At 32.5% G+C, this 22,555-nt stretch overlaps 1 protein-coding gene across 5 annotated transcripts in view; it reads left to right on the top strand.

The window, feature by feature from the left end:
* The window catches only part of LOC136028172 (ileal sodium/bile acid cotransporter-like), a 74,097-nt gene that overhangs the window by 19,721 nt on the left and 31,821 nt on the right, over positions 1–22,555 (top strand). For all 5 annotated transcript variants that reach the window (XM_065705863.1, XM_065705862.1, XM_065705864.1 and 2 more), the window contains exons 2-3: positions 7,498–7,832; positions 21,480–21,742. In XM_065705863.1, the coding sequence (XP_065561935.1) occupies positions 7,498–7,832; positions 21,480–21,742 (598 nt within the window). The remainder of the gene's footprint in view (positions 1–7,497; positions 7,833–21,479; positions 21,743–22,555) is intronic.

Raw genomic sequence — 22,555 nt, 5'->3', positions numbered from 1 at the left:
TTTGAAGCACATACCTACATGCATCTTTATTGGAGTTCATATTTTTCTGACGATTTTCGTCTTTATTTGAATATTTTAGGATGAATAGAAGAGGAAGTACTAACAAAGAGCTCTAAACTGACAGGACTCTAGACTGACAGCACTAGTCATTATAAAAATTCACCGAAATATTTCGGTAGAGATTAACTATGCATGAAATAGACATGGCAGGAGTAGAAATAAAGAAATGGACTTAGCCTTATAAAGCTATGAATTCTGTAATTTATGCAAAATATACCAAACTTTAAAAGGTGGAAAGATATGCTACATTGTTATGAAAAGTGGAATTTTGATTAGTAAATTATGATATTTTGTCAAAGTTTGCACCGTTTATTAAAGTGTTATTTTTAAAAAGAAAGTGACTATTTAATTCTTTATTATCTGTGCTTAAATCCCCTGTTTAAAATTTTTTCTAGATGTTTCTGTCACTTTGTTCTACCCCTAAAAGAACTAATACTTGATGTTTAATACATTTTCTATGAATATAGAAGTTGCATCTTAATCTTCATTTCCTATTCTTCATTACTATCATAATTACTAAGTGATGACACAATGTTAGGTGACATGCTAAATGGTTTGACCTGTGTCGCAAAGGATGCATGACCCAAAAGATGGTTCAAGGCCTTTTTTTTTGTCAATACAAAGCTTAACTCATTCGCTATAGTGGTCAGAAGTGCAAAGGCGAAAAACTATGCCGAAAATATTAAATATCATTTTTTCAGATCTTTAACAGCTTTTTATTTTTTCATTGCAGGGTAGTTTTTATAACGTACTATTTTTTTTCAGTATTTTTGTACCATTTTAATTCCAACAAATTTATCAGAACTTTAACCATTGCCAGATTTTAGATTGAATTGCAACCATTTCCACTACCTATCTATGACGCCTAATTGTTGAGGTTCCTTTTAAATTGCTGGTATTTCTTTGTTTGCAAGTTTATCAAAGCAACCTATTGTGCACACCCTGTTAAAAAATCCTGGATCCGCCCCTGAGTGTCTGCTGACAAAACTTTTGCTAGCAAGACTTCCAGTTCGTTAGTGTAGCCTATTCATCCTAGCCATTCACTTGGAAAAATCAGAGTTTAGAGGCATTTTATTTTATAGGAAAGATGAAGAGTAAAGTAAATATAACTTCTAGGAAAAAATCCAGAGGTAAACTAAGGGTTAGGAAGGGTTTTTCATGTACCCTACTCATTCTCATCCATGTCTTGGACATGAATATTAACTCATTGCACTTTTCTTTCCATGTCATCGGCCACAGTTTCTTAAGGTTTAATTTAGTTAATTGATCACCATTGTTTCCACTATTCTTGTCACATTTATGGTGGTTATCCCCTCTTTGACTACTGCAATACTTTTTCTGTATTATCTGCTAATTTTGATTTATGGGAATATAACCTTCAGAAATTGATCTCTGATGTCCCCCAAAAATACTTATACTGACGTAAAGAACATTATCTCGTAAAATGAAGGTTGAATTAATCTAATTATCTTCAGAACGGTAACTATTTCTGGTATTACGCATGTTCTTATTTCTATGCTCATTTTTTTTAAACATATTTGGATGTTTTGGGAAGTCTGGCTCTTCTGGTGCATTATCATTCCACACTTGATTGTGTCCACATTTTCCCAGTGCCTCCTCTGCGTGGTCTTTTTGATTTTTGAGAAAAAAAGATATTTCAGCAGCTGTGTTAGGTAACAAGGATGGGCAGTTTAGCTTAGTGATTTATTTTTTAATAGATTGACAAAAAACTTAACATAAACACATCACCTCCAAATGCCACAGTGTGATATGGAGGAGGGATAACCAAACAAATAAAAAAACACACAAAAAACGAATTGAAGCAAAGGTAAGACAACCACAGATGAATGCATATGTGTATTGACATGATGCAATAGCCATCATTCTTCACCACAACACAAGTTTGGTTACACTGGATTCATACAGTCTTTCAAGCACTCGAGAAGCTTATTTTGGATGTCAAAATTCACTGCTTTTCTTTCAGGATTTTTGTCACATATTGTTATCAAATAATCTATGTAATTGTAAATTTTTTAGGAGAAGTCTCAGAGGATGAGATGGCCAACATAATTTTGAACCTTTGTGCAAAAAAGTAGAAATCCCAAAATTTTTAGAATCTTAATAGCATGAGCTAGTGCAGTTTTTTTTTCATCCTGTTTTCTTGTTATCAACTACATGGACATTATGTCCTATTCATTTTATCTTTGGAGATATTTTATCTTTTTAGACAGATCTACCCCTCCCACGCTAAATAAAAAGACATGTAAGCATCACACTCCAAAATTACTTTAATCATAGAATCCTATCTGATAACCTGTATGTTTATTTCTGTCCAAGATTTTTGGATGAAAATCATTAAATAACTTACTGTGCTACAGTCAGAATTTTAGTCTCCCCCAGAAAGGTTTTTTTGTGAGAAAAACACAAAAAAAGTAAGATAAATTTCAAAAGGTTCCCACAATTTTAGGGGGAGTGGTAATTTTGAATCACTTCCCTTGAACATTTTGCTGACTCAGATAATAATGGGGCTAGTAATTACTTTAGGAAAAGTAAGCCATATCTGTAGTCAAACTATAAATGTTTACATTTGAATCTTATCAAGATATCAACAAAAAATGAAATGTAGCAAACTTAAATACTCCTATTCTTAAGTAAGTGCTCTTTGGAAGAGTAAAACTAAGGCCACGTTCTGAATAAAAACCCACCTTTGAAAATTTTCAGTATGAAAATATATTCTATGTGTTTCAAAGGGTATCTCAGAGACCTCTTTGTTGTCAGGACACTATTTCTATCAAAATTTTTATTCTTAATCCTGTCCCGTTTCTTGATTTGAAAAAAGGGAACTAATTTATATCACCCAAAGAAAAAAAAAGCATGAAAATGTTAGTATTAAAATTCATGTACAGATCCTATGGGGGGGCTGGAGAAGGTTCCAGTCACCCTGAAGGTTAGAACACTTTCCTGGAAAAAATATTATAGCCTTGTATTCTCTATTCTCTAAACTGTCCCTCTCCCTGTAAGTAATGCAACAACCTCATTTTTTGACATTGGATTTTGACATGCCAGTACTACTACTATGTCAAAATGTTTGGGATTTTATTGCTATACATGCTTACATAGTGATTGTCCTTGTTTGTAAGCTCCCACTTAAACAAAATATCCCTCTCCCATGAAAAAAGAGAAACAAACAATTTGGCAATGATTAATGATTCAGAATTTCCAGCATACATAGAGTCAGGCATGCACTTGGGAGTTTCTTTTGGGTAAAAGGACAAATTCTCGAATTAGCGAAAAGTATGCAAATTGTATGAATATTTAAGGCACTGATTTATTTTCTACTGTATTGTTTTTATTGGGGCACAGCAATTACATTCTAATGCGTATTTTTGTCATTTTCTTGTGGCTGCTTTAACATAAGTGATTAAATAAAGTGTTGCTCTTATATGGTACTGCTTATCAAAGTTGGCTGTACTTCACAGGGAACTAAGCTTACAGTGCATATATACAAAAACATTTCTTTCCAGACACATTCACAGGAATTTAATGCAAAGTTGCTCAACAACTGTTAATAGGTCCAGGGGTACAGATTAAAAAAAGAAAAAAAAAAAAAAAGCAAATTAGACTTGTATCTTCAGCCTTGAAGAAAATATTGCTGCAAAGATTTTGGAGGGGCTACTTACTTCAGTCCTATGCTTTATCTGTTAAATAAAAATAACAAGTTTTTTCAACTGAAAGTAAGGAGCAACATTAAAACTTAAAACAAAGAGAAATCGTTCCGTACATGAATGAGGTTGCAAAGAGAAATCATTCTGTATATGAAGGGGGTTGCTCCCTCTTAAATACCTCGCTCTTCATGCTGAAGTATCCTGGAACTTTTAAAAAACTTCTTATTCTAATTAAACAGTCCTTGTGTTTCAGGAGTCGTTCTTAAAGAATTGGGACAAAAAGTCAAACTTTGGCGTTAATTTGTGTTGGTTTAAGTTTATATGTTGCTCCTTACTTTTAGTTGAAAAAAATTGTTTTTATTCAATTTCTGATTGTTTTACAAAGAATGCCGGATAATCCGCTTGAATTAAAGTTCAGTAGTTGCAGGTGCCAAGCCATGGCTAATTGTTGGAAAACCAAAGACAGATAGTCTAAGTGAATGAGAGGCAGATTTGGAATAAGCCCTCTTTGGGATTGTATAAAATGTCATTTTATTTGTTGATAGATAAGTCTATCGCTCATCTGTCCATACGTCATGCCAAACGATTCTTTCTTCTATGGGTGTATCATTTTGTTTTGCTTGTATATTGTGTTGGTGATCTATATATATAAAAATAAGTTGTCTGTCGAGTGACGTCATTATAAGTCCGCATATGACGTCTGAATTATTTCATCACTAAATGTTGGGGTGGTATTCAGATCTATACTTCATGATTCTAATGATTGCCCTTGAGCTTTGTTGATGGTGATTGCTAATCGACCATTCCCTGTGTTGCCGTCGTCATTATATATCCCCCTGTGCCCCCCGGCGTCCCCGTTGTAGTTCTGTCCCTGAGTCCCGGTCGTCATTTATATTCCCTGTGTCCCGCTCGTCATTTGTGTCCCGGTGTCCCAGTCTGTGATTTCGCTTTGAGTGTCCCAGGCGTCATTTATATTCCTTGTGTCCCGGTGTCCCGGTCGTCATTTGTGTCCCGGTCTGTATATACATTCGTTTTTGAATTGGTCTTTTTTTTTAGTTTTTAGTTTTTTACCTTTTTTTTAGTTTTTTTAGTTATACCTCATGATTCTAAGGATTGCCCTTGAGCTTTGTTGATGGTGATTGCTAATCGAACATTCCCTGTGTCCCCGTCGTCATTTATATATCCCCCTGTGCCCCCGGCGTCCCTGTTGTAGTTGTGTCCCGGTCGTCATTTATATTCCCTGTGTCCCGGTCGTCATATGTATCCCGGTGTCCCGGTCTGTATATACATTCGTTTTTGAAATGGTATATGATGAAATAAATTTTTGTATTTTTCCCCTTTTTTTCTTTTTAGTTTTTTTTTATTTTTATTTTTTTTTTAGTTTTGTTTTTCTCCTTTATTTTTCCCTTTTTTTCCTTTTTTTATTTTTTTTTCTTTTTTTTTTTTATTTTTTTAGCTTTTTTAGTTTTTTTATTAGTTTTTAGTTTTTTTTCTTTTTAGTTTTTTTGTAGTTTTTACCTTTTTTTAGTTTTTTTAGTTTTTTTTTTACTTATGTCCTGGTCGTCATTTATACTCCCTGTGTCCCGGTCGTCATTTGTGTCCTGGTGCTTTGTTGATGGTGATTGCTAATCGAACATTCCTTGTGTCCCGGTCGCTTTCTCTTTGAGTGTCCCGGTCGTCATTTATATTCCCTATGTGCCGGTGTCCCGGTCGTCATTTGTGTCCCGATGTCCCGGTCTGTAATTTCGTCAGTTGAAAACATGACGTCAGTCGACACACAAACATGACGTCACTCGACAGACACACACACACACACAGACAACTTATTTTTATATATGTAGAAGATATACCAATTCAAAAACGAATATATCAAGCCAAAGTAGCTGATTTGGTAGAGCGTTATGTTTCTGGTTGTAGGTCCGAGAGGTTCCAGGTTCGAACCTTGAATACAAAAGAAAAAAAACTAAAAAAGGTAAAAACTACAAAAGAAACTAAAAACAAAATACTAAAAAAGCTAGAAAACTAAAAAAAGGTAAAAAACTAAAAAAAAGGTAAAAACTACAAAACTAAAAACTAAAAAAAGCTAAAAACTACAAAAAAAAACTAAAAAGAAAGAAAAACTAAAAACTAATAAAAAAACTAAAAAAGAAAAAAAAACTAAAAAAAGGAAAAAAACTGGAAAATAATGGAGAAAAAGAAAACTAAAAAAAAACTAAAATTAAAAAAACTAAAAAGGTATGGGACACAACTACAACGGGGACGCCGGGGGGGCAGAGGGGGGATATATAAATGACTGATTAGCAATCACCATCAACAAATCTCAAGGGCAATCATTAGAATAATGAGGTATAGATCTGAATACGGATTGTTTTTCCCATGGACAATTATATGTTGCATGTTCAAGAGTCGGTAAACCTGACAATCTATTTATATGTACAGACAATGGGACAGCGAAGAATGTTGTATATTCGCAAGTTTTACGTAGTTAAAAACATATATATATATATATATATATATATATATATATATATATATATATATATATATATATATATATATATATATATATTCACAGGTGGGACACAGGGACACAACTACAATGGTGCGTAACTAATATAGCGCGTAACGACTTACGCGTGCGGGGGGCTTGGGGGGCGAAGCGCCCCCACCAACTAGGTGTTGGGTTGGCGCGAAGAGCCACCCCAACAGCTAGTATGATAATAAAAGTTAAAAAGCACTGCCGTCTATTATGACGTCTCTCCATAAGAATAGGAAAAGGACTCCCCCTCCTTAAATCAAAGTTTGTCCAAAGAACAACCCCTCCCACAGAGAAATTTTAGAAATTTTGCTTTGAAGTAATTTTTTATGCTTTGATCCCTCTGTAAAGGTCATTTGCTAAGGTTCATCTCCCCCCCTAAGGCTTGTATCTGTCTGCACCTCTATAATTTACCTTAGATTTGACATGTGTGTTTCTTCTAAGTTTCTAATTGTTACAAGAAACGTTTATAGGTTTAAAATTTTCAGGTTTTCCTAATGATATCAATCTGGCATATCAAAGCCCCCCCCCCGAGTATGGGGAGATTTTACACTGGGGGAAAGGGCTATAAGTTATGAAATTTACCTATTGTTTATGTATAATATTTGTTATTGAGGAGATATACGCAATTTTTTTAGGAGGGAGTTGAACTTTTCATGTTGGGACTTTAAAAAAAAATGCAAGTCATGAGAATTTTCGTGGTAGGGGGCTTCAGCGAGATGAATTTTTTGTAGGGAGGGGATTTTCTTGGACAAATTTTCCAAAGAGAGGGAAGGCAGATTTCCCAGCATGATTTGAACAAAGATCAGAAATTAAATACAAAATCAAGTCTTTTCAACTGAATGTAAGGAGCAACATTGAAACTTGAAACAAATAGAAATTATTTCATATATGAGGATCAGAGGAGGGCTATCTTCTCCTCAATGCCTTGCTTTTTGCGGTGAAGTTTGACTTTGTGGCCCAACCCTTTAAGAACTACTCCTGAAAACAAAGGGTCGTTTAATTGGAGTAAGAAGCGTTTTAAAAGCATTCGTGTAACGGGTAAGGGACTGGGGTGGGGACAGCCCCCCTTATACACAGAATAATTTCTCTTCGTTTTAAATTTAAATGTTGTTCATTACTTTCATTTGAAAAAAAAAATATTTAATCACTAAGGTGCTGAATCATTGGACGTCTACTATTGTCAATGGATTTTAAGACTTGAATGATTTTTCTGAATTTAAATTTCTTTTTCAGAGTCATTCTGTCAAGGATGTGTCCGCTGTGGCCCTTTCACATCGTAATTCTGTACGTCCTTGCCTTGTTACCAATCTTTGTGGCAACTGTTAATGGTATTAATCTTGGTACAAAGCTCAAATCATTCAACGTTGAATTTAACTTTACCTCTGAATCTCGTTTAACTGAACATGAAACTACAATTGTATGCTTTGAAGTGGATGATATAGACATGAATATACCAGCACATGAGTTTGAATATGATGCTATTAGCTTGGACGACCGAATTATAGAAGTGACTTCAAACCCTCCAGTTGTTATCAATAATGAAAAAGGAGGGTATTTTAATCTTACTGGTAAGTTTTAATGTACATATGAACATAGATAGATAGATAGATAAGTGTATTTCAAAAACCCATGGGCCATATACACACAAAAATGTAAATAAATAACAAACAAGCAAGGAAATTAACAACAGTACGAATTACAAACACGCACAAAAAAACAGAATTCAACACGAAAAGTGCCTAATCTAACAACAAAAGAAATTAGTCATATAAAACTTTTTCTTCTTATTAAGGATTTATCTATATACACTCCCACTCGAAATATTGTGGTTGGGTTACTATTTTGCAGAATACCCAGAAGCATCAAATTAATCCCATGCAAATAAATTTCCCGTAAATCCAGGGGCACCGGGCATTTCCGGAGAAAATGATCCAAAATGACCCATATTATTAGTCCAAAAAAATATTTTCTTTATCATTTGGATGTTGTTTCCTCAAAGCAGTACAATTTTGTTAGGGATATGCAAGGTCAATATTTACTGTCAAAGTAATTGCATATTCATTTTTTCAATAGCATAACCTTCTCAAATAATTCTGAGAACTTTCTTCATCTTTGAAACTCAGACTTTGTGATTTCTAGGAGAAGAATATCATGATTATTCTAGTTTTTATATTCTTACACATAAGGGAAGAAGGCTTTCTCCCCGAGACCTCTCGAAGATTAATCTTATAAAATACTTAGGATTTTTTTTGTTTACGAATTTCAGTACTTTGTCCTAAAATTACTGTTTTGCTAAATAGTAAAAGTTCCTGCTTCCGAAATAAAGAAAGGTTGTAATAAGTTCGTACTTCTTTTCTCTAGGGTGAAAAAATTCATTTTTCATAGTTGTCCCCCTCCCTTTTAAAGTATACTATGTCCTACCTAAAAAGGAATTCTGACAAAGTCCTCATCAGAAGATTACTCTGAATTTTTTGCTTAGTTACCTAGATGTTTTTGAAAATAATCACTGACCATCCTTTGAAAAAATATGGGTTTTATCTGAAATTCTAAATCATTGCTTTATAACCTGATTAAAAGAAGGATGACTAATTCAACAAACACTTTATCCTTTCATAATAATCATGGTGTGTTCTGTTGATTTGTAAATTAATTACTATTTATGCCACTATAATTACGCATTATGAAATTTCGTTCTTTCTTTGTTTCCTTTTCCCACTGAAAGAACTTACTAAGAAATTTTCTTTGGATTATGAAGGTGTAGAAGCAGTCTTGTAGAGATAATTTCGACCAAAAGTAAGATATATTTAGCCGTCCAAAATTTAAATAGCAAATAAGCTACTTTCAAGAGATAGTTTGAAACTAAGAAAGTCAACAAAAAGATAGCAGGGACCATCACTTTGATACAGAGTAGCTAATTTGCGTACAGGTAGCCTTATCTGTGACAGGAAACTTTATTGAAAGTATTTTGTAGGCTCAGTTCAAGAAAAGACAAAGGATAAAATTCCCCAAAATTAGGTAGAATCTGAGCGTCAAAGTGAATCTTGATTTAATTGTAATTCCAAAATTTTTATTTGATATGTTATAATTCAATGACTCTATCCTTACTATTAGAGGAGCTTTGTCATTTGTATTAATTGGTATGTTATTGTACATGCAATTGCTTGGAATTGTTATGATACTAGAAATGAAGATATGAAGATATAAAAAAGAATAGCTAGCTTGAAAGTTTTGTAGTAATTTTACCCAGAGTTACACAAGGCATTTGTCTAATACCATGTGAGACTGCCACGAAGGAATGTATTTTTTGCTTATTTTTGTGTAAGTTTGCATAAAAAATAACACGAAAATGACCTAGCCATTTATTACCCTGCTTTCAATAACACAATAGATGAAAACTTTCTGGTTCCTATCCTGACTTTCTAACTTTCTGTTCCCGTTTCTTTTCCTGTTCCCGTTTCTTTTCCTGTTCCTTTTTTTGTTCCTGTGTCTGTTTCTGTTTCTGTTCTGTTTCTTTCGTTCCTAACTTTCTGGTTCCTGGTAATATCCTATGATACCTTGACTTTTACTAAAATTGTACAATTTTTGTAAAATGGTGTAAACGAGTACTCTTTTCTGTTATGTTTGAAAGTCTTCAAATACCGGGCCAAATAAAGAGCAAAACTAGATGATTTACTCCCAGGTAACTAAGAAGTCCCTGAAGTAGATCAAATTTAAGTATATCTCTTCGCAAGGTTGCCCATTTTTATATCCCCAAAAAACCAGCCAATGTCCCGAAGCAAACCTCAGTGCTGGCTGAAGATATATATATATATATATATATATATATATATATATATATATATATATATATATATATATATATATATATATATATATATATGTTTTTAACTACGTAAAACTTGCGAATATACAACATTCTTTGCTGTCCCATTGTCTGTGCATATAAATAGATTGTCAGGTTTACCGACTCTTGAACATGCAACATATAATGGTCCATGGGAAAACAATCCGTATTCAGATCTATACCTCATGATTCTAATGATTGCCCTTGAGCTTTGTTGATGGTGATTGCTAATCGACCATTCCCTGAGTCGCCATCGTCATTTATATATCCCCCTGTGCACCCCGGCGTCCCCTTTGTAGTTATGTCCCTGTGTCCCGGTCGTCATTTATATTCCCTGTGTCCCGGTCGTCATTTGTGTCTCGGTGTTCCAGTCTGTGATTTCTCTTTGAGTGTCCCGGGCGTCATTTATATTCCTTGTGTCCCGGTGTCCCGGTCGTCATTTATATCCCCCTGTGCCCCCCGGCGTCCCCATTGTAGTTGTGTCCCTGTGTCCCGGTCGTCATTTATATTCCCTGTGTCCCGGTCGTCATTTGTATCCCGGTGTCCCGGTCTGTATATACATTCGTTTTTTAGTTTTGTTTTTCTCCTTTATTTTTTTCCTTTTTTCTTTTTTTTTCTTTTTTAGTTTATCTAGATTTTTAGATTTTTTAGTTTTTTTATTAGTTTTTAGTTTTTTTGTAGTTTTTACCATTTTTTTAGTTTTTTTTATTTTTTTTTTTTTACTTATGTCCTGGTCGTCATTTATACTCCCTGTGTCCCGGGTCGCCATTTGTGTCTCGGTGCTTTGTTGATTGCTAATTTATATTATATTTATATTTATATTTTTTATATTTATTAATATTTTTTTAGTTTTCTTTTTCTCTTATTTTTCAGTTTTTTCCTTTTTTTTAGTTTTTTCTTTTTTAGTTTTTAGTTTTTTTTTGTTTTTTACCTTTTTTTAGTTTTTTTAGTTTTTTTAGTTTTTTAGCTTTTTTAGTTTTTTTTATTAGTTTTTAGTTTTTTTTTAGTTTTTGCCTTTTTTTAGTTTTTTCAGTTTTTTTTAGTTTTTAGTTTTTTACCTTTTTTAGTTTTTTTAGTTTTTTAGCTTTTTTAGTTTTTTTTCTTTTAGTTTTTTTGTAGTTTTTACCTTTTTTAGTTTTTTTTCTTCTTTTGTATTAGTGTGAAATAATTCAGACGTCATATGCGGACAAACACGACGTCACTCGACAGACAGACAGACAGACATAACCCACAAACAACTTATTTTTATATATATTTATTCATATTTTTTTTAGTTTTCTTTTTCTCTTTTATTTTTCAGTTTTTTCCTTTTTTTTAGTTTTTTTTCTTTTTTAGTTTTTAGTTTTTTTTAGTTTTTTACCTTTTTTTAGTTTTTTTTAGTTTTTTAGCTTTTTTAGTTTTTTTATTAGTTTTTATTTTTTTTGTAGTTTTTGCCTTTTTTTTTTTCAGTTTTTTTTTAGTTATTAGATTTTTACCTTTTTTTTAGTTTTTTTTAGTTTTTTAGCTTTTTTAGTTTTTTTTTCTTTTTAGTTTTTTTTGTAGTTTTTACCTTTTTTAGTTTTTTTCTTTTTTTGTATTAGTGTGAAATAATTCAGACGTCATATGCGGACAAACATGACGTCACCTGATCCACAGATCCACAGATCCACACACAGACAACTTATTTTTATATATATAGATATATACTAGCTGTTGGGGTGGCGCTTCGCGCCACCCCAACACCTAGTTGGTGGGGGCGCTTCGCGCCCCCCCCCCCCAAGCCCCCCCGCGCGCGTAAGTCGTTACGCGCCATAATAGTTACGCGCCATTGTAGTTGTGTCCCTATGTCCCACCTGTGAATATAGATAGATATATATATATATGGTTTTAACTACGTAAAACTTGCGAATATACAACATTCTTTGCTGTCCCATTGTCTTTGCATATAAATAGATTGTCAGGTTTACCGACTCTTGAACATGCAACATATAATGGTCCATGGGAAAACAATCTGTATTCAGATCTATACCTCATGATTCTAATGATTGCCCTTGAGCTTTGTTGATGGTGATTGCTAATCGACCATTCCCTGTCCCGGTGTCCCGGTCGTCATTTACATCCCCCTGTTTCCTCCGGTGTCCCCGTTGTAGTTGTGTCCCTGTGTCCCGGTCGTCATTTATATTCCCTGTGTCCCGGGTCCCGGTCGTCATTTGTATCCCGGTGTCCCGGTCTGTATATACATTCGTTTTTTAGTTTTGTTTTTCTCCTTTATTTTTTTCCTTTTTTTTTCTTTTTTAGCTTATTTAGATTTTTAGATTTTTTAGTTTTTTATTAGTTTTTAGTTTTTTTTTCTTTTTAGTTTTTTTGTCCCGGTCGTCATTTATATCCCCCTGTTCCTCCCTCCCCTCCCCCCCCCCGGTGTCCCCGTTGTAGTTGTGTCCCTGTGTCCCGGTCGTCATTTATATTCCCTGTGTCCCGGTCGTCATTGTATTTTTTTCCTTTTTTTTTCTTTTTTAGCTTATTTAGATTTTTAGATTTTTTAGTTTTTTTATTAGTTTTTAGTTTTTTTTTCTTTTTAGTTTTTTTGTCCCGGTCGTCATTTATATCCCCCTGTTTCCCCCGGGTCGTCATTTATACTCCCTGTGTCCCGGTGCTTTGTTGATTGCTAATCGAACATTCCTTTTGTCCTGGTCGCTTTCTCTTTGAGTGTCGTCATTTATTTTTTTCTTTTTTAGTTCTTTTAGTTTTTACCTTTTTTAGTTTTTTTTTGTTTTTAGTTTTTTTAGTTTTTTTAGTTTTTTTTAGTTTTTTAGCTTTTTTATTTTTTTTATTAGTTTTTAGTTTTTTTGTAGTTTTTGCCTTTTTTTTAGTTTTTTTAGTTTTTTAGCTTTTTTATTAGTTTTTAGTTTTTTTTGTAGTTTTTGCCTTTTTTTAGTTTTTTTAGTTTTTTAGCTTTTTTATTTTTTTTATTAGTTTTTTAGTTTTTTTTGTAGTTTTTGCCTTTTTTTTCTCTTTGAGTGTCGTCATTTATTAGTTTTTTTCCTTTTTTTTTTTAGTTTTTTATTGGTTTTTACCTTTATTTTAGCTTATTTTCAGTTTTTTCCTTTTTTTTAGTTTTTTTTATTTTTTATTTTTTTTAGTTTTTTACCTTTTTTTAGTTTTTTTAGTTTTTTAGCTTTTTTACTTTTTTTATTAGTTTTTAGTTTTTTTTGTAGTTTTTGCCTTTTTTAGTTTTTTCAGTTTTTTTTTTAGTTTTTTATTGGTTTTTACCTTTATAGTTTTTTAGTTTTTTAGCTTTTTTATTTTTTTATTAGTTTTTAGTTTTTTTTTGTAGTTTTTGCCTTTTTTTAGTTTTTTCAGTTTTGACGTCACCTGATCCAGTTTTTTCAGGTGACGTCACCTGACACATCCATCCATCCATCCATCCACAGACAACTTATTTTATATATATAGACTAGCTGTTGGGGTGGCGCTTCGCGCCACCCCAACACCTAGTTGGTGGGGGCGCTTCGCGCCCCCCCCAAGCCCCCCCGCGCGCGTAAGTCGTTTACGCGCCATAATAGTTACGCGCCATTGTAGTTGTGTCCCTATGTCCCACCTGTGAATATAGATATATATATATATATATGGTTTTAACTACGTAAAACTTGCGAATATACAACATTCTTTGCTGTCCCATTGTCTTTGCATATAAATAGATTGTCAGGTTATCCCCCTGTTTCCCCCGGTGTCCCCGTTGTAGTTGTGTCCCTGTGTCCCGGTCGTCATTTATATTCCCTGTGTCCCGGTCCCGGTCATCATTTGTATCCCGGTGTCCCGGTCTGTATATACATTCGTTTTTTAGTTTTGTTTTTCTCCTTTATTTTTTTCCTTTTTTTTTCTTTTTTAGCTTATTTAGATTTTTAGATTTTTTAGTTTTTTTTATTAGTTTTTAGTTTTTATTTCTTTTTAGTTTTTTTGTCCCGGTCGTCATTTATATCCCCCTGTTTCCCCCGGTGTCCCCGTTGTAGTGTGTCCCTGTGTCCCGGTCGTTATTTATATTCCCTGTGTCCCGGAGTTTTTTTTGTAGTTTTTGCCTTTTTTTAGTTTTTTCAGTTTTTTTTTTAGTTTTTTATTGGTTTTTACCTTTATAGTTTTTTTAGTTTTTTAGCTTTTTTATTTTTTTTATTAGTTTTTAGTTTTTTTTGTAGTTTTTGCCTTTTTTTAGTTTTTTTCAGTTTTGACGTCACCTAATCCAGTTTTTTCAGGTGACGTCACCTGACACATCCATCCACACATCCATCCACACATCCACAGACAGACAACTTATTTTTATATATATAGATATATATATATATACTAGCTGTTGGGGTGGCGCTTCGCGCCACCCCAACACCTAGTTGGTGGGGGCGCTTCGCGCCCCCCCCAGCCCCCCCCCGCGCGCGTAAGTCGTTACGCGCCATATTAGTTACGCGCCATTGTAGTTGTGTCCCTACGTCCCACCTGTGAATATAGATATCTTCTATATATATAAAAATAAGTTGTCTGTCTGTGGATGGATGGATGGATCAGGTGACGTCACCTGAAAAAACTGGATCAGGTGACGTCAAAACTGAAAAAACTAAAAAAAAGGCAAAAACTACAAAAAAAACTAAAAACTAATAAAAAAAAATAAAAAAGCTAAAAAAACTAAAAAAACTATAAGGTAAAAACCAATAAAAAACTAAAAAAAAAACTGAAAAAACTAAAAAAAGGCAAAAACTACAAAAAAAAAACTAAAAACTAATAAAAAAAGTAAAAAAGCTAAAAAACTAAAAAAACTAAAAAAACTAAAAAAAGGTAAAAAACTAAAAAAAATAAAAAATAAAAAAAAACTAAAAAAAAGGAAAAAAACTGAAAAATAAGCTAAAATAAAGGTAAAAACCAATAAAAAACTAAAAAAAAAGAAGGAAAAAAACTAATAAATGACGACACTCAAAGAGAAAGCGACCAGGACAAAAGGAATGTTCGATTAGCAATCAACAAAGCACCGGACACAGGGAGTATAAATGACGACCAGGACATAAGTAAAAAAAAAAAAACTATCTATATATATAAAAATAAGTTGTCTGTGGATCTGTGGATCGTGGATCAGGTGACGTCACCTGAAAAAAACTGGATCAGGTGACGTCAAAACTGAAAAAACTAAAAAAAGAGCTAAAAAACTAAAAAAAACTAAAAAAAAAGGCAAAAACTACAAAAAAACTAAAAACTAATAAAAAAAATAAAAAAGCTAAAAAACTAAAAAAACTAAAAAAACTAAAAAAAGGTAAAAAACTAAAAAAACTAAAAACTAAAAAAAACTAAAAAAGGTAAAAACTAAAAGAACTAAAAAGAAAAAAATAAATGACGACACTCAAAGAGAAAGCGACCAGGACAAAAGGAATGTTCGATTAGCAATCAACAAAGCACCGGGACACAGGGAGTATAAATGACGACCAGGACACAAGTAAAAAAAAAATTAACAAAACTAAAAAGAAGGTAAAAACTACAAAAAAACTAAAAAGAAAAAAAAAACTAAAAACTAATAAAAAAACTAAAAAATCTAAAAATCTAAATAAACTAAAAAAGAAAAAAAAAGGAAAAAAATAAAGGAGAAAAACAAAACTAAAAAAACGAATGTATATACAGACCGGTACACCGGGATACAAATGACGACCGGGACACAGGGAATATAAATGACGACCGGGACACAGGGACACAACTACAACGGGGACACCGGGGGAAACAGGGGGATATAAATGACGACCGGGACAAAAAAACTAAAAAGAAAAAAAAAACTAAAAACTAATAAAAAAACTAAAAAATCTAAAATCTAAATAAGCTAAAAAAGAAAAAAAAAGGAAAAAAATAAAGGAGAAAAACAAAACTAAAAACGAATGTATATACAGACCGGGACACCGGGATACAAATGACGACCGGGACCCGGGACACAGGGAATATAAATGACGACCGGGACACAGGGACACAACTACAACGGGGACACCGGGGGAAACAGGGGGATGTAAATGACGACCGGGACACCGGGACAGGGAATGGTCGATTAGCAATCACCATCAACAAAGCTCAAGGGCAATCATTAGAATCATGAGGTATAGATCTGAATACAGATTGTTTTCCCATGGACCATTATATGTTGCATGTTCAAGAGTCGGTAACCTGACAATCTATTTATATGCAAAGACAATGGGACAGCAAAGAATGTTGTATATTCGCAAGTTTTACGTAGTTAAAACCATATATATATATCTATCTATATTCACAGGTGGGACATAGGGACACAACTACAATGGCGCGTAACTATTATGGCGCGTAACGACTTACGCGCGCGGGGGGGCTTGGGGGGGGCGCGAAGCGCCCCCACCAACTAGGTGTTGGGGTGGCGCGAAGCGCCACCCCAACAGCTAGTAGATATATATATATGTTTTTAACTACGTAAAACTTGCGAATATACAACATTCTTTGCTGTCCCATTGTCTGTGCATATAAATAGATTGTTTACCGACTCTTGAAAATGCAACATATAATGGTCCATGGGGAAAACAATCCGTATTCAGATCTATACCTCATGCTTCTAATGATTGCCCTTGAGCTTTGTGATGGTGATTGCTAATCTACCATTCCCTGTGTCGCCATCGTCATTTATATATCCCCTTTTGCCCCCCGGCATCCCCTTTGTAGTTTTGTCCCTGTGTCCCGGTCGTCATTTGTGTCCCGGTGTCCCAGTCTGTGATTCTCTTTGAGTGTCCCGGGCGTCTTTATATTCCATGTGTCCCGGTGTCTCGGTCGTCATTTATATCCCCCTGTGCCCCCCGGCGTCCCCGTTGTAGTTGTGTCCCTGTGTCCCGGTCGTCATTTATATTCCCTGTGTCCCGGTCGTCATTTGTATCCCGGTGTCCTTGTCTGTATATACATTCGGTTTTAGTTTTGTTTTTCTCCTTTATTTTTTCCTTTTTTCTTTTTTTCTTTTTTAGTTTATTTAGATTTTTAGATTTTTTAGTTTTTTTATTAGTTTTTATTTTTTTTTCTTTTTAGTTTTTTTGTAGTTTTTACCTTTTTTTTAGTTTTTTTAGTTTTTTTTACTTATATCCTGGTCGTCATTTATACTCCCTGTGTCCCGGTCGTCATTTGTGTCCCGGTGCTTTGTTGATTGCTAATCGAACATTCCTTTTGTCCCGGTCGCTTCTCTTTGAGTGTCGTCATTCATATTCCCTATGTGCCGGTGTCCCGGTCGTCATTTGTGTCCCGATGTCCCGGTCTGTAATTTCGTCAGTTGAAAAACTTATGATGAAATAAATTTTTAATTTTTTCCTTTTTTTTTGTTTTTAGTTTTTTTTTATTGGTTTTTACCTTTTTTAGGTTTTTTAGTTTTTTTCTTTTTTCTTTTTAGTTTTTTTTTTTGAAGGTTTTTATCTTTTTAGTTTTTTTATTTTTATTTATATTTTTTTAGTTTTCTTTTTCTCCTTTATTTTTCAGTTTTTTCCTTTTTTTTAGTTTTTTTTTCTTTTTTAGTTCTTTTAGTTTTTACCTTTTTTAGTTTTTTTTAGTTTTTTTAGTTTTTTAGCTTTTTTTATTTTTTTTATTAGTTTTTGTTTATTTTATGGTTTTTTCCTTTTTTTAGTTTTTTTTAGTTTTTTATCTTTTTTTAGTTTTTTTTTAGTTTTTAAGCTTTTTTAGATTTTTTTATTTTGTTTTCTTTTTTTTGTAGTTTTTACCTTCTTTAGATTTTTGCTTCTTTTATTTTTGCTTTTTGGTAACATTCTACCTTTTTCAATGTTTTTCAATTTTTCAGTGTTCATTCTAACATTGATGTTAGAAAAAAATTTTACGTACCAAGCATGCAAACACTCGACAATCTATCTATATATATAAAAATAAGTTGTCTGTCCGTTACGCCAGATTATATCTTCTATATATAGAAAAGAAAACAAACTAGAATGTAAAAACTGGAAATTGCATAAATATTTCGAAATATTGACAATAGATTAAAGTAATTCGAAAAAAGGAAACTGGTAAAAAACTAAAAAAAAAAACTAAAAAGAAAAAACTAAAAAAAATTAAAAATTAAAAAAAGAAAAAACCTAAAAAGAAAAAATGTAAAAAAATAAAAAAGATAAAAAACTTAAAAAAACTAAAAAAAGCTAAAAAACTCAAAAAAAGAAAAAACTAAAAAAAACTGGGAATTGCACAAATATTTCAATATATTTTGACAATAGATTAAAGTAATTCGAAAACCTTAAAACAGATACCCCAATTTTTGAGGTTTAATATAAATTGTTTGAGCTTTAGCATGCTTGGCATGTAAAGATTTTTCCAAGTGTCAATGTTAGAATGAACATTGACAAATTGAAGAAAACAAATCAATAAAAAGAAGAAACTAAAAAAAAATAAAAAACTAAAAAATAAAAAAAAATAAAGAAGAAACTGTATCTATATCTATATATATAAAAATAAGTTGTCTGTGTGTGGATCTGTGGATGGATCAGGTGACGTCATGTTTGTTCGCATATGACGTCTGAATTATTTCACACTAATACAAAAGAAGAAAAAAACTAAAAAAGGTAAAAACTACAAAAAAAACTAAAAAGAAAAAAAAACTAAAAAAGCTAAAAAACTAAAAAAAACTAAAAAAAGGTAAAAATCTAATAACTAAAAAAAAACTGAAAAAAACTAAAAAAGGTAAAAAACTAAAAAAAACTAAAAACTAAAAAAGAAAAAAACTAAAAAAAAGGAAAAAACTGAAAAATAAAAGAGAAAAAGAAAACTAAAAAAATATGAATAAATATATATAAAAATAAGTTGTTTGTGGGTTATGTCTGTCTGTCTGTCTGTCGAGTGACGTCGTGTTTGTCCGCATATGACGTCTGAATTATTTCACACTAATACAAAAGAAGAAAAAAAAACTAAAAAAGGTAAAAACTACAAAAAAAAACTAAAAAGAAAAAAAACTAAAAAAGCTAAAAAACTAAAAAAAACTAAAAAAAGGTAAAAAACTAAAAACTAAAAAAAACTGAAAAAACTAAAAAAAGGCAAAAACTAAAAAAAAAACTAAAAACTAATAAAAAAACTAAAAAAAGCTAAAAAACTAAAAAAACTAAAAAAACTAAAAAAAGGTAAAAAACAAAAAAAAACTAAAAACTAAAAAAGAAAAAACTAAAAAAAGGAAAAAACTGAAAAATAAGAGAAAAAGAAAACTAAAAAAATATTAATAAATATAAAAAATATAAATATAAATATAATATAAATTAGCAATCAACAAAGCACCGAGACACAAATGACGACCGGGACACAGGGAGTATAAATGACGACCAGGACATAAGTAAAAAAAAAAACTAAAAAAACTACAAAAAAACTAAAAACTAATAAAAAAACTAATAACTAAATAAATCTAAATAAACTAAAAAAGAAAAAAAAGAAAAAAGGAAAAAAATAAAGGAGAAAAACAAAACTAAAAAACGAATGTATATACAGACCGGGACACCGGGTTACAAATGACGACCGGGACACAGGGAATATAAATGACGACCGGGACACAGGGACACAACTACAATGGGGACGCCGGGGGGCACAGGGGGATATAAATGACGACCGGGACACCGGGACACAAGGAATATAAATGACGCCCGGGACACTCAAAGAGAAATCACAGACTGGAACACCGGGACACAAATGACGACCGGGACACAGGGAATATAAATGACGACCGGGACACAGGGACATAACTACAAAGGGGACGCCAGGGTGCACAGGGGGATATATAAATGACGATGGCGACTCAGGGAATGGTCGATTAGCAATCACCATCAACAAAGCTCAAGGGCAATCATTAGAATCATGAGGTATAGATCTGAATACGGATTGTTTTCCCATGGACCATTATATGTTGCATGTTCAAGAGTCGGTAAACCTGACAATCTATTTATATGCACAGACAATGGGACAGCAAAGAATGTTGTATATTCGCAAGTTTTACGTAGTTAAAAACATATATATATATATATATATATATATATATATATATTATATATATATATATATATATATATATATATATATATATATATATATATATATATATATATATATATCTATCTATATTCACAGGTGGGACATAGGGACACAACTACAATGGCGCGTAACTAATATGGCGCGTAACGACTTACGCGCGCGGGGGGGGCGCGAAGCGCCCCCACCAACTAGGTGTAGGAAAACTCAAAATTATAAATATCTGTTATAAGGTTTCGAATTACTTTAATCTATTGTCAAAATATATAGAAATATTTATGCAATTACCAGTTTCTACATTTTTAGTTTCAGTTTGCTTTTCAGTTTAGTTTCATTTTTTATATATATTTAAGATATAATCTGGCGTAACGGACAGACAACTTATTTTATATATATAGATATATATATATATATATATATATATATATATATATATATATATATATATATATATATATATATATATATATAACTATATTTCCTAGCAAGGTTTCCCATTTTTATATCCCTAAAAACCAGACAATGTCCCCAAGCTTTCCTCAGTAATCTATCTATATATATAAAAATAAGTTGTCTGTCTGTCTGTCTGTGGATCAGGTGACGTCATGTTTCTGTGTCGACTGACGTCATGAAGTTAGTTGTCGTCATTTATGACGAACGTCATAAATTAGGGTTCGTCGACATGTACTTCATAGTGACGCTGAAAAATAAAGAAGAAAAAGAAAACTGAAAAAAGAAAAAAGGTAAAAAACTAAAAAGAAAAAACACTCAAAGAGAAATTACAGACCGGGACACAAATGACGACCGAGACAGAGGGAATATAAGTGACGACCGGGAACCTCAAAGAGAAATTACAGACTGGGACACCCGGACACAAATCACGACCGGGACACAGGGAATATAAATGACGACCGGGACACGGGGACACAACTACAACGGGACGCCGGGGGCACAGGCGGGATATATAAATGACGACCGGGACACAGGGAATGTTCGAATAGAAATTACAGACCGGGACACCGGGACACAAATGACGACCGGGACACCGGGACACAGGGAATATAAATGACGACCGGGACACTCAAAGAGAAATTACAAACTGGGACACCGGGACACAAATGACGACCGGGACACAGGGACACATCATTAGAATAATGAGGTATAGATCTGAATACGAATTGTTTTTCGAGGTATAGATCGAGGAATTGTTTGAGGTATAGATCTGAATACGAATTGTAATACGAATATATAAATATACATATATATATATATACATATATATATATATATATATATATATATATATATATATATATATATATATACATATATATATATAAATATATATATATATATACTCTTTTTAAAGGAAAGTTTATTGGCTATACTGAAGTACAAATTCTTAGAAGAAGAAACGAAAGTCAAATTGAAAGGTCCAAGTCGTTACGCGTTGGTGTCAAACGAGCCGAACGTCCAATTGACAAAGCTTTTACTGGAATTATAGTCTTGTTAGTTTCCATTGCTTTTATCAATATGGGTTGCTCTTTGGACTTGAAAGTTGTAAAAGAGACTCTGCGTCGACCAGTTGGACCAATGATTGGGTTCGTTAGTCAGTTTGCTTTCATGCCTCTGGTAAGTCTTTATTGCTAAACCATTGATTTATACTACTCCAAATAAAAGAAGACTGTATCTTCTCTAACTCTATATAATTTCTTAGAACGGGTAGAAATAAAAATGTAAAAAACGGTTAGACATGTGGGCTATGACAATGAAAATAAAATAGAATACTTGCTTATGCAAAAGTAATAATAAAAGCTTGAATATTTAAGCTTTATATCCAGAAGCATTGCTCAACTGAAAAACAAAAACACTAGCTTAAACAAAACAAATAATAAAAACACCAACTCTAGGCTATATAAAAACAAAAAGGAAATTTACATTTAAGCAAAATCCAATGTGGTAGGCCTATTTTACATAAAAAACACAAGGTACAAGGCAGGTTGTCTGCTTTATATTATTGTAGAGAAGATAACTATTACTACAGAATTATTATTACTACAGAAGATAACTCATACATACACGTACAACAGTGTATAGCAGATATCCTTCCTTATGTTTTGTTTCGTGAAATATCATATTGAACTGTTGTATTTCATAAGTTCTATGTTTTTTCCAAGTACTGTATTGGAGCATGGTCGCTGAATACTTATAAATTAGTCGGTTTTGTGTTTTCAGTAAAGTATTTGTTTTTAGAATTCTTCAAATATTGGAAGATACAAAAAGTCGGGCCATTTGAGCTAGTTTTGTACATATATGTTACGCAATCGGCGAAGCAATAATTTTTGATCGTTTTAAGTTTCAACTTCGGTCTTCACTTCCGAAAGAAAGGGTTTGGTTTTTTATGGCACTTGGTATTAACCAAGTGCGGTTTTGCTAGTTTAGGCA

This window comes from Artemia franciscana, chromosome 6 (assembly GCF_032884065.1).
Source record: "Artemia franciscana chromosome 6, ASM3288406v1, whole genome shotgun sequence".
In the NCBI taxonomy this organism is placed as follows: Eukaryota; Metazoa; Arthropoda; class Branchiopoda; order Anostraca; family Artemiidae; genus Artemia; species Artemia franciscana.
Note: the sequence above shows the minus strand (reverse complement) of the source record. Positions and strands in the feature narration are given on the sequence as shown.